The 13,484-nt window shown below is 51.4% G+C and overlaps 1 protein-coding gene across 1 annotated transcript; it reads right to left on the reverse strand.

Moving 5' to 3' along the window:
- Positions 1-3,387: 3,387 nt before the first annotated feature.
- On the reverse strand, positions 3,388-3,942 carry LOC137300326 (RING finger protein 223-like). The gene has a single exon (XM_067969412.1). The coding sequence runs from the start codon at positions 3,940-3,942 to the stop codon at positions 3,388-3,390; it is 555 nt and encodes a 184-aa protein (XP_067825513.1).
- Between the last annotated feature and the right edge of the window lie 9,542 nt (positions 3,943-13,484).

The following is a 13,484-nucleotide window of genomic DNA, read 5'->3' on the forward strand; positions in this document are numbered from 1 at the left end:
TCATGGGAACAGTGGTTCAAGGAACACTGAATATCACGGAGATATCGGTGATCATGGGAACAGTGGTTCAAGGAACACTGAATATCACGGAGATATCAGTGATCGTGGGAACAGTGGTTCAAGGAACATTGAATATCACGGAGATATTGGTGATCATGGGAACAGTGGTTCAAGGAACACTGAATATCACGGAGATATCAGTGATCATGGGAACAGTGGTTCAAGGAACATTGAATATCACGGAGATATTGGTGATCATGGGAACAGTGGTTCAAGGAACATTGAATATCACGGAGATATCAGTGATCATGGGAACAGTGGTTCAAGGAACACTGAATATCACGGAGATATTGGTGATCATGGGTTGTTCTGAAACAGAAAGGGTGAAATTTAAGCTGGAATCCTTGCGGAATGAGTCGAAGCTGGAGACATGGGGTTTGAGAGAAGAGATGTGGCTGTGAAAGTGGGTCTTAGCAAGTAAATAATCAAACATAAGAAGGGTAAGGAATTCCCACCTTGAAGAAGTTCTGCCTCTCTCTTCGACACAAATTCTGTTTGTCTCTCTTTTCCCCGCTCGCCTTTGTTGCTACCCCACAACCTGCTGACTCAGAGGTGAGAGTGCTACCAACTGAGCCAAGCTGACACTAGGGGGCAATTTTATCCCTACCGGTGGAGCAGGCGGCAAGGAACGCCCGCCCAAAGCCGGCAGGGTCCTTCTTTACAATTATGTCATCGGGACCCGACTGCAATTTTAACTCAGGCCTGAGTGGGGCTGAACCAGGTCGGAACAGGATCAGGCCTAGTAGAGGCCATAAAGGATCCGTTTATTTCTTTCCTTTGAGGGGCCAGGAGAAGGAGGAGGAGTGCCCCACCGGGCCCAACGAGGGAAAGCTTCGGCCTCCCCTGCCCCAGACACCACCCTCCCCCTCCTGAACACAAGACACCCGTGAGGCACCCTAGAACACGGCCCCCTACCTACCCTGTGATGGCGGGCGGCCTCCGGGATGCACGATCTTCTGCACCTTCCCGATGACTTCCCGCCCGCTCAGGGTGGGATGTGAACCAACGGCAAGTCAATGGGAGGCCCAGGAGCTAAAATAGCCCGGGCCTCATTTCCAACTCACCTCACCACCCCCCTGCCCAAAACTTACCCGGAGTTAAAATCCAGGCCTAGAAATGAGTGTGGGATACCTTAGCACCTTAGAATGTCGTTCCTCTGTCCATTATTTTAACCCAGGCTTCAACCTATTTATTTTAAATGGGTTAGCGTCTCCACAAATATAGTGGATAAAGGAACATAATACAAATACGCTCAGTGTTTATCCAACAATATGACCTGCAGTAATTTCAAGGTTATGAAATTTGTTGCACCAAAGATATTCAGGATCTGCGCTCATAGATTATAAGACCTTTCTCCCTGCTCCTATCACCTCTACTCTCTTTATTTACACATTATTTTCCCTCTTTTTGCGAATCCAGTAAACTCGGGGCTGCACTCATCTGTGGTGGGGGGGGGTGGGGAGGGAAGGCTAGCTTCAGGAATTTTGCATTATAAGTTCCTCTCTTTCTTACCAATAGGCTTCCTGCACATGGAAAACATGTAGCGCAGCGAAGAAGGCCCGCAGGCCAGTGGCAAAATTGGGTGAGCCAGCAGCTCTTAAAGGGATGCTGCTGGCCATCAAAGGGGAGTTCAGTCGCTGAGTGGAGGTTGAGAATTCCTCGCCAAAATGATGGCAGCATGGAAGACTCCAACATTTAGCCCTGATCTCTTTGGGGGGGGGGCGGGGGTCGTCTGTTGCAGGAGGTGCTGTGAGGGAAGGTGGTAATATTGGGAGCTGAGGGCTTTCCATCAGTTAAAGCAGAGTGGTAGCAGAGAGAGTCAATGCAGTCTCCCAGGTCCATCGTACCTGGGGGCAAATGACAAAGATGTTTTCTGGTATCAAGAGAAGTGCCAAAGTAAATGTACTCACCTCTGTCGATGCACTTACTCTTCCTCCATAGAAGGTGTTGCCCCAGTGTCAATGTTCCTGCCCTGCGCCCTCAGGGAGATGGGGTGCAGAGACCATTTGCCCCTTCTCACAACAGGCGGTGGTCGGCACGCTTCCAGAGGGACTCAGGGAAACGTTCCAAGTAGCAGTTCATGGTTCAGCTCACAAAGATTACAGCCAGCCGATACACCACACTGGCTGACTTAGAGAGTTCTGACCCCGGGAGGAAGCTGGTCAGAGCATGGGTGCGGTCTGGGATGTTCCGGTAGTTTCTGTCTTTTTCCTAATTGCGTTCTGCTTACGTGACAAGGCTGCCCCAGAGAGAGGACCAGGGCAGGCAAGGGACCTGCCACGGTAAAGCAGCTTATGCAATATGACCAAAAAAACCTCTGGAAAGAGTTGGCGAGAGTGAGCGCAGAGACACAATGCCACCGGCAAGCAAATGTTGCCATTAACTATTATCCTGGCCACACTCCCTTTCTTAACCCTCCCTGGTGGGGCTGCACTTGTCAATCCGCTGCATAACGCAGAAAATATTTTCTCCTCTTACCTCTTTGATGACATTCGATTGGGGGTGCGTTGTAAATCTTCTTCCTTTTCTCTTCCCATAAGCTCTTCCCAAGAGTGGTGCTACTGTCATCTCGATGATGGTGGAATCGGCTTTCACCCTCAGCTCAAAACGAGCCCCAAGTGAACCAATGTTTTACACCCCGTGTCCCATGGGGTCATGATCCCATTTCACACTACTGGCAGAGACCAATTTCACCGTCTGTGTTTCTATATATACGAGTTTCAAATATAGTTTGTTTCAAATGATATTTTTATGACGCCACAAGATATGAAAATAATCGTCACAATTGTCAGCCCATTGCTGTGAAAGGACCATATTGTTTACGCCAGCACTAGCTAAAAATGAATTTATAAATATCTGTAATTCTTGGCTCCCATGTTGATATTTACGATATATGTAGTCTTCAAATTTAGGGAGACATTTACATCTCTCTAGTTCAGACATCCTCCACGCCACAGGATTTGCTAATCAATCATATTTAATATAATCATATCAATGCTACAAACAGGCAGCTGATATTTACAGAATGGATAAAAGCCTAATGTCAAAAAAGAACAATTCCCACAGCACACATAAAGTGTGAAGGCAGAGGCAGCATTGGGACCCACTGCCTTTTTAGTATCGTGCAGTAAAATGTAGAGACCCCCAAACTGAACTTTTGCCTGGGGCCCCCGCAAGGCAGACTCCGCCCCCAGTGTTATAACCCACCAGTGAATTGTCATCTGGCACACTGCTGAGCCTTATTGGTCGTCCAATAACCTACTCGGAGTTTAGTCCCGTCATTCTGTCTCTGTGGGCAAATCGAAAAGTGATGCTGAATAAAGTGCTTCATAGACCTTTGATGAGGTAGGCGGGGAAGAAGATGATGCCAAACACCATTACTAATCCACCCATTATCAGGAGACTGAGACAGCAACAGTTATTGGAGAAGATCCAATACCTGGAGATCCGGGGTGTATGGTGGACACCCACCAGGTGCGATGGGCCCGAGAGTTCAGGGTTGGGATGGGGCAATAGTTGCAATGTCACCACGGTCGCAATATCGTCAGCTTCATTCCCCTCCAGCCAGCAGAGCCGAGACCCCTCCAACCAAACCTTCTGCGCGGTTTGTAGTCCCGGGGGGAAGGCGGACATCATTTGCAGGTCGGGGTTGAGCTTGGGGACTCCTCCCGGTGGGATGGAGACGGCAGTCCGACAGAGCGGGCACGGAAAAGTCTCGTCCTGCTTCATGAAGATGCAGATTCGGGCCAGGCATTCCAGGCAGAAGGTGTGACCACAGGGCAGCAGCAGAGGCGTCTTGGAGGCATTGTCATAGACAAGGTAACAGACCGGGCATTCGGAAATAGATCTCTGCGGCCTGGTCTCCTCCCTCTCAACAGCCATGTGCTCAGGATTCAACAGTTACCAGCTCCATACTGCAGCTCTCAGCCAGGAAGCTTCGCAGGCTCCAACTGCAAGTCCCAACCACTTTGGAAGATTATCAAAGTGAAATCCAGTCTTTCCACACCATGGGTTCTGAGTGGAGAGTCCCAATTTCTCCCTTATTGTCTGTGTGTGTTGCCTTTTATCAGACTGGTCTTTCTGTGATAACCTGCTTCTTTTGGGAGATGTGATTGATGCTTAGTTTGGCCACTTGCTTCGTGCTTGACAGATACCTCCAGGTTTCAGAGTCTCTCGCCCTGTCTCTGGGATTTCTCTCTCTCTCTCTCCCTCTGTGTATGTGTTTGCTGCCCGTTTCTAAGCTGCCCTGGACTCTTTGTCCGCCTGGTTACCGCCGTCATTCATCACCCGCCCAGCCCGAGTCTGGAGCGTCTCTTGGCGACTGGGCTTTGGCGCAAGCGGCCAGGACCGACTTGGGGCGATCTCCCCCCCCCGCCCGGGACAGCTGCGGGATCGGAGCCCCCGGGTGACAAGGAGCAGCTCCGCCCGAGCAACAACCCTCTCTCCCAAAACAGAGGCAACACTGAGACCCTACAATGAAATAATCCCGGCAGCCAGGACTGAGAGGGGAAGGGATAGGGTGGAATCGGAATGGGAGGCATGAAGGGGGGGTTAGAGAGCCAGGGGAAGAAGAATGAAAGGGTTAATCAGAACTCAAACCCCATCTGTGGTATGTGAGAGATTCAAAACTCCAATGCAAGTGTGTCTAAACCTCACTGAGAAATAACTTGCATTTATATAGTGCCTTTCACAACCTCAGAACGACCCGTGGTGCTTTACAGCCAGTGAAATACTTTAGAAGTGTAGTCACTTTTAAAAAAAAAATCAAAATATATTTTATTTCATAAAACTTTAAGATTCACACAGTTCAGTGTAAAAAGACACAATTTAAAGCAATATAGTTCGAACCAATACAGTGCAGATCATACACATTATGATCTCATTTTTACAATTCAAAACAAATTCTAATACATTCAGTACAATACAAAATGGGGTGGCCTTACACAGTAGCCTTTCCCTATACAGCCTTTGCGTAGGCTGCACCTCACTTCAGTGCGTCCCTATCACATACTCCTGGACCTTGGAGTGTGCCAGTCGGCAACACTCGGTCGTGGACAGCTCCTTCAGCTGGAAGACCAGCAGGTTTCAGGCAGACCAAAGAGCTTCCTTCACCGAGTTGATGGTCTTCCAGCCGCAGCTGATATCTGTCTCGGTGTGCATCCCAGGGAACAGTCCGTAGACCATAGTGTCCTGTGTTACCGAGCTGTTGGGGATGAACCAGGACAGATACCAATGCATCTCTCTCCACACCCTCTGCACGAAGGGGCAGTCCATCAGGAGGTGGACGACGGGCTCCTCCCCGCCGCAGCCTCGAGAGCAGCCCGCGGTGGCGCTGAGATTCCGTGCATGTTGGAAGGAACGTGCTGGGAGGGCCTTTCTCACCACCATCCAGGCTACATCCTGGTGCCTTTTGGTTAGTTCTGGCGACAAGACGTTCTGCCAAATGGCATCGACATTCTGGCCGGGGAACTGCCCGATCTGATCTGCCCTCTCCTTTTCCTGCAGTCCTCTCAGAACATTCCGTGCCGACCACTGCCTGACTGCTTTGTGGTCAAACAGGTTCCTCCTTAGGAATTTCTCCACCTGGGACAGGTGGTGGGGGACGGTCCAGCTGGATGGGACGTCCTGCATCCGCCCGGCCAGCGTGGCCAGACCCAGTCTTCTCTCTGTGGTGGACAGGTAGAAACTCAGCACGTAGTGACACTTGGTGTTTGCGCACCGGGGCTCTGCAAACATCCTGAGGCAGCCACACACAAAGGTGGCCATCAGGATCAGAGTGGCATTGGGGATGCTCTTTTCCCCCCCCCCCCCCTTTGTCTGGGGACTTGTACATGGTGTCCCTGCGGACGCGTTCTATCTCGGACCTCCAGACAAAGTGGAAGATAGATTGGGTGACTGTGACGGCGGATTGACGGGGAATGGGCCCGACCTTGGCCACATAGAGCAATGTCGCGAGTACCTCACAACTTATCACCAGGTTCCTGCCTGTTATGGAGAGGGAGCACCCCATCCACATACCAAGCTTTTGTTTGGCCTTGGCAATCTGCTCCTCCCAGTTCTTGGTGCAGGCCTGGTGCCCCCGCCCCCCGAACCAAATCCCCAGAACGTTCAGATAGTCAGACCGAACGGTGAAGGGGACAAAGGACCGGGTCTCCCACCTGCAAAGAACATGGCCTCACTCTTACTTTGGTTCACTCTGGCCCCCGAGGCCGGCTCGAAACGGCCGCAGATGCCCATCAGTCTGTGGACCGACTGCTGATCGGAGCAGAAGATGGTGACATCGTACATGTACGCGGAAGCCTTAACCTGAGAGCCTCCGCTGCCTGGGATCGTCACTCCTAATGGACATGGCAAATGGCTCGATGCAACATACGAACAAGAGAGAGGACAGCCCTGCCTGACTCCAGATCTAATCAGAAAGCTCTCCGACTCCCACCCGTTGATTAGGACTGCACTACGGATGTCTGCGTAGAGCAGTTGGATCCAATCGCGGATTCCCCAAACCCCATTTTGAAGAGCACGTCCATCATGTACGTGTGGGATATTCTGTCAAAGGCCTTCTCCTGTTCAAGGTTGATGAGGCAGGTGTTCACCCCCCTGTCCTGCACATAGGCGATCGTATCCCTGAGCAGCGCAAGGCTATCAGAGATCTTCCTGCCGTGTACAGAGCAGGTCTGATCCGGGTCGATCACCACCTCCAGAGCAGACTTGAGCCTGGTGGCGATGGCCTTACACAGAATCGTGTAGTTGACATTTAGCAAGGAAATGAGTCGCCAATTTTTGATTTCTTCCCTCTCCCCCTTCTGCTTGTAGATGAGGGTGATGATGCCTTTCCTCATGGAGTCTGACATGTTGCCTGCCAGGAGCATACCCCCGTACACTTCCAGCAGGTCTGGGCCTATCCAGTCCCACAGATCCGAGTACAGCTCCACCGGTAAGTCGTCGCTTCCAGGAGTTCTACTCTTCTCGAAGGAACAGACGGTCTTTGTCAGCTCATCCAAGGTCAGTGGCCGATCCGTGCTCTCCCGCTCGCTGTCCCCTAAGACCACCATGATAAAGGACTGGGAGGCCGTGCTGTCTGTGAGCTTCGTGTCTTACAGCCGGGCATAAAAGGATTTGCTGATCCTCAGTATGTCGGCCTGCGAAGACGTCACCGAGCCGTCTTCCTCCTGTGTTGATCACTGAGGTCTCTCTGTGCAGCTTCTGAAAGAAGAAACACAACCATTTCTCGACCTGCTCCACGGAGCGGGCTCTGGATCGGAAGATGATCTTTGAGGCTTCGGAGGCGATGAGCGAGGCTTGCTGGCCCTTCACCTCTGAGTTCCTCCCTGACATCGACCCCCATCAACTGCAGCTGGAGCAGATCCTGCATGCTTTTCTGGAGCTGCGACACTTCCCTCTGTCTCTCTCTCGCCTTCTGAACGCCTTTGAGGATGAAGAACCTCTTGATGTTGGCCTTGATCGCTCCCCACCAGTGCACCGTGGAGTCGAAGAGGGGTTTCATGGTCCTCCAACCTGTGTAAACCCTCTTCAGTTCCTCAATGTTCTCTGGATCAACAGTCTCACATTCAGCTTCCAAAAGCCCCTGCCTGTCTTCTGGTGTTCCTGTGATTGACAGTCGGCCAGCAGGAGGCAGTGGTCAGTGAAGAACACCGGCTGGGTGTTGGTGGATTCACTGTTGTAGTGTAGGAAATGTGGCATCCAGTTTGCTTACAGCAAGGTCCCACAAGCAGCAATGAGGTACGTGCCCAGATAATCTATTCTAGGGTTGGCATGACTAGGGGGTGCCACAACAACCCCCCACTCCCCCCGGTGAATCCCCAATCTCAAGGTCCAAATGCAAGTTTCAATGAAATTGGAAGGATACCAAGTGAAATTCAGGGAGTCCATGAGTCTTTCGGATGAGACGTTAAACCGAGGCCCTGTCTGGCCTCTCAGGTGGATGTAAAAGATCCCATGGCACTATTTTGAAGACGAGCAGGTGAGTTCTCCCCAGTGTTTTAGGGCCAAAATTTATCCCTCAATCATAATCACTAAAACAGATTATCTGCTCGTTTATCTCATTGCTACTTGTGGGATCTTGCTGTGCGCAAATTGGTTGCCGTTTTTCCTACATTGCAACAGTGACTACACTTCAAAAGTACTTCATTGACTATAAAGCACTTTGGGACGTCCTGAGGTCATGAAAGGCGCTAAATAAATGCAAATTCTTTTTTTCACAGGTTCTGAGCTGAAAGTCGCAGTCTCTCTTTTGTTGCCTGTGAGGGTCACCCTTTCAGAGACAGGCCTTTCTCTCTGTAATAATCTGCTTCTTCCAGCTGCCGTCCAGTCCCCAAACTGGACAACCAATAAAGCCAGCCCATGTGGGTGGACCGTGCTGAGCTCCTGTAGTAGACAGAATGCCCATTGACCGGGACCACACAGGACCCCCACAAACGGAGGCTCGCCCCGCCTCATTCCATCACCTCCACCGTATCAACTCTTCTGCACCGCCCACATGCGGAAGGTCCCTAGCCTGCACGCGCACAGAGCAAATCTTTTCCTCAATGACCCTTCCGCCTCACAAATTGGAATTTTAGGCCTGGATTCTCCTCTTCGCTCCCCAGGACAGTCAGGGCGGGACTTCTGCCTGTCACCCTGAGCCCACCAATGACCCTGGTCCATTGTCCCGGGTCGGGGAGGGGGTCCTGATTTCATTACATTACAGAGGGCAGACTCCTGGAGCACTCCCTCCCCCTGCAACTGGCAGGAGCCCACCACTGAAAGGGGAGAAATTCTACTGATGCTGCAGTGGGACACTGGAGAGGTAAACAGTGGATAACTGTGGTAGTAATAGCATGGGTCTTTTTAGCTGAGTCAGGAGTCAGAAGGCTATCAAGGACTTATAGGGCCATTCAAGGCTTCCTCAGGGCAGATTCGGGTCGATCGATAAGGATCTAGCCCTGGATAGAATAAGGGATCAGATCGGCCCTCCTGGCCTCGAAATCATGCACCCGAGGGTGCTCAAAGAAAGGGGGAGCTGTACTCTGCGAGCCCTTCATCTATTGAACAGCTCACTGGGGTCTGGGAGTGTTCCGTGGATGGAGAGAGGCTCACTTGAGAGGTCCAGTGTTCTAGTCACCTTGGAAACTAAACGTCCACATTCAAATCACCATGGAAGTGAGCAGCACAGGTTTCAAACTTCATGGCGACAAGAGCTTCATTTCACCCTATAGTGAGCACTCAGCGTTCTCAAACAGTACGACACATCAGCACACGCGTGTCCTACAAGCCAGTCACCTTGTTAGAGGCCAGCCACACAGTCAAACCCTATTTAAAAAGGGCATCAAGTCAGAACCGGGAGCCTACAGGCCCATTAGCTTAACTTCAATCGTAGGCAAGTTGGTAGAAGGTCTCATTAGAGATACATGGAATGGCCACCAGAGTCCGGGTCGTTAGAGAATCTCAACATGGCTTCTGGAAGAAGGGGTCCTGCTTCACCGGCCTGGTTGAGGAAGTCTCCAGGTTGGCGGGTGTAGGTTGCAACATTGTGTATCTTGATTTTCCAAAAGTCTTTAACAAGGTGCCACACAATAGGCTACTGAGCAAGGCTGAGTCACGTGGGCAGGCAGATTTGGGGTCGGATAAGAAACAGATGCATATGCACACACACACACGCACGTATGCACACACACATGCAGGCGCGCACACACATAAACACACAAGCATTGCACCACCAATCTGTTCATATTGGACAGGGTGCAGGTAGGATATTCAGCTGTGTAGGGCTTCACTGTACCATGACTGAATAAACTAATTCTGTGACTTCACACCCTTGTGCAGTAAAGAAAGAATTTGCCTTTCATGTCCTTGGAAGTCCCAAAGCGTTTCACAGCCAATAAATTTGTTTATGAAGTGTAGCCATTGTTATGTGGGCAAATACAGCAGCTAATTTACACACAGTAAAGTCCCACAAACAGCAATGGAGATAAATGACCAGTTCATTAGTTTTTGGTGGTGTTGTTTGGGGGATAAATATTGGCCAGGACACCGGGAGAACAACACTGCTCTTCTTCAAATAGTGCCAAGGGATCTCTTACGTCGACCTGAAGAGGCAAATGGGGCCTCGGTTTAACGTCTCATCCAAAAGATGGCACCTCCAACCATTTGTGAATTCTTAATCCTGTTCAGAAACAAACTGAACGGCATGTGACACATGAGGCAGCATAAACCTAGAACTAGGTTTGATAAAAAAATACCTCTAGATAGCACTGCTGTGCAATGCTGACTCCTGAAAACTCAACCCAGTAATGTTTCATCTAAATACCTAATAAAAAGACATAAAAGCATGGGATGAAAAAGAGCCATTCGATCTTCAAACCTGCTGTGTCCACAGACCATGTATCATAGACTCTACCCCACCGATTTCATCTCCTGAGTTCTGTATAAATACCTGTTGATTCCCCAAAGGCGATCAAGCGAAGCTCCAGAATGTCCATTCATCATTACATCTCCATTTCCAACCCTGACCTGCTCTCCTCCACTTCTGAAAAAAATTATCTGTAAATAGTTTTTTAAAATCGGATTTAAAGACTTGCATTTATATAGCACCTATCATGACCTCAGGATGTTTCAAAGCTCTTTACAGCCAATAAAGTACTTTTAAAATGTAGACACTGTTGTAATGTAGGAAACACGGCGGCCAATTTGCACACAGCAAGATCCCACAAACATCAATGTGATAATGACCAGATCAGATGTTTTTAGTGATGTTGGTTGAGGGATGAATATTGGCCAGGACACCGGGGGAGAACTCCTCTGCTCTTCTTCAAAATAGTAAGGAATCTTACAACACCAGGTTGTGTTATAAGATTCCTTACATTTGTCAACCCCAGTCCATCAACGGCATCTCCACATCATAGCTTCAAAATAGTACCATGGGATCTTTAATGTCCATCTGAGAGGGCAGACAGGACCTCGTTTTAAAGTCTCATCCGAAAGATAGGCCCTCCAAAAGTGCAACACTGCTTCAGTACTGACCCTCCGACAGTGCAGCACTCCCTCAGTACTGACCCTCCGACAGTGCAGCACTCCCTCAGTACTGGCCCTCCGACAGTGCAGCACTCCCTCAGTACTGGCCCTCCGACAGTGCAGCACTCCCTCAGTACTGACCCTCCGACAGTGCAGCTCTCCCTCAGTACTGACCTTCCGACAGTGCAACACTCCCTCAGTACTGACCCTCCGACAGTGCAGCACTCCCTCAGTACTGACCCTCTGACAGTGCAGCACTCCCTCAGTACTGGCCCTCCGACAGTGCAGCTCTCCCTCAGTACTGACCTTCCGACAGTGCAACACTCCCTCAGTACTGACCTTCCGACAGTGCAACACTCCCTCAGTACTGACCCTCCGACAGTGCAGCACTCCCTCAGTACTGACCTTCCAATAGTGTAGCACTCCCTCAGTACTGCTCCCCAACAGAGCAGCACTCCCTCAGTACTGACCCTCCGACAGTGCAGCGCTCCCTCAGTAATGACCGTCTCACAGTGCAGCATTCCCTCAGTACTGACCCTCCGACAGTACAGCACTCCCTCAGTACTGACCTCCGAAAGTGCAGCACACCCTCAGTACTGACCCTCCGTCAGTGCAGCACTCCCTCAGTACTGACCCTCCGTCAGTGCAGCACTCCCTCAGTACTGACCCTCCGTCAGTGCAGCACTCCCTCAGTACTGACCTCCGAAAGTGCAGCACACCCTCAGTACTGCCCCTCTGACAGTGTAGCACTCCCTCAGTACTGCTCCCCAACAGAGCAGCACTCCCTCAGTACTGACCCTCCGACAGAGCAGCACTCCCTCAGTATTGACCCTCCGACAGTGCAGCACTCCCTCAGTACTGACCCTCTGACAGAGCAGCACTCCCTCAGTACTGACCCTCCGACAGTGCAGCACTCCCTCAGTACTGACTCTTTGACGGTGCAGCACTCCCTCAGTACTGACCATCCGACAGAGCAGCACTCCCTCAGTATTGACCCTCCGACAGAGCAGCACTCCCTCAGTACTGACCCTCCGACAGAGCAGCACTCCCTCAGTACTGACTCTTTGACGGTGCAGCACTCCCTCAGTACTGACCATCCGACAGTGCAGCACTCCCTCAGTACTGACCCTCCGACAGTGCAGCACGCCCTCAGTACTGCCCCTCTGACAGTGCAGCACTCCCTCAGTACTGACCCTCCAATAGTGTAGCACTCCCTCAGTACTGCTCCCCAACAGAGCAGCACTCCCTCAGTACTGACCCTCCGACAGTGCAGCGCTCCCTCAGTACTGACCATCCGACAGTGCAGCACTCCCTCAGTACTGACCCTCCGACAGTGCAGCACGCCCTCAGTACTGCCCCTCTGACAGTGCAGCACTCCCTCAGTACTGACCCTCCAATAGTGTAGCACTCCCTCAGTACTGCTCCCCAACAGAGCAGCACTCCCTCAGTACTGACCCTCCGACAGTGCAGCGCTCCCTCAGTAATGACCGTCTCACAGTGCAGCACTCCCTCAGTACTGACCCTCCGACGGTGCAGCACTCCCTCAGTACTGACCCTCCGACAGTGCAGCACTCCCTCAGTACTGACCCTCCGACAGTGCAGCACTCCCTCAGTACTGACCCTCCGACAGTGCAGCACTCCCTCAGTACTGACCCTCCGACAGTGCAGCACGCCCTCAGTACTGCCCCTCTGACAGTGCAGCACTCCCTCAGTACTGACCCTCCAATAGTGTAGCACTCCCTCAGTACTGCTCCCCAACAGAGCAGCACTCCCTCAGTACTGACCCTCCGACAGAGCAGCACTCCCTCAGTATTGACCCTCCGACAGTGCAGCACTCCCTCAGTACTGACCCTCTGACAGAGCAGCACTCCCTCAGGACTGACTCTTTGACGGTGCAGCACTCCCTCAGTACTGACCCTCTGACAGTGCAGCACTCCCTCAGTACTGACTCTTTGACAGTGCAGCACTCCCTCAGTACTGACCCTCCGACAGTGTAGCACTCCCTCAGTACTGGCCCTCTGACAGTGCAGCACTCCCTTAGTACTGACTCTTTGACGGTGCAGCACTCCCTCAGTACTGACCCTCCGACAGTGCAGCACTCCCTCAGTACTGACCGTCCGACAGTGCAGCACCCCCTCAGTACTGACCCTCCAATAGTGTAGCACTCCCTCAGTACTGACCCTCCGACAGTGCAGCACTCCCTCAGTACTGGCCCTCTGACAGTGCAGCCTAGATGATGTGGTTAAGTCTCTGGGGTGGGACTTGCACTCACACGTTGTGACCCACTGAGCCACGGCTGACACCATATATAGGTAAGAAATTGTCAGATGAATACTGGAAATTTTTCCCATTGAGAAACCGAGATAAAGGTGCAAGTCCATGGTGCAAGTCAAGAAAAGAGCAGGGGGAAATCA

The sequence above is a fragment of the Heptranchias perlo genome, chromosome 31 (genome assembly GCF_035084215.1).
Source record: "Heptranchias perlo isolate sHepPer1 chromosome 31, sHepPer1.hap1, whole genome shotgun sequence".
Classification (NCBI taxonomy): Eukaryota; Metazoa; Chordata; class Chondrichthyes; order Hexanchiformes; family Hexanchidae; genus Heptranchias; species Heptranchias perlo.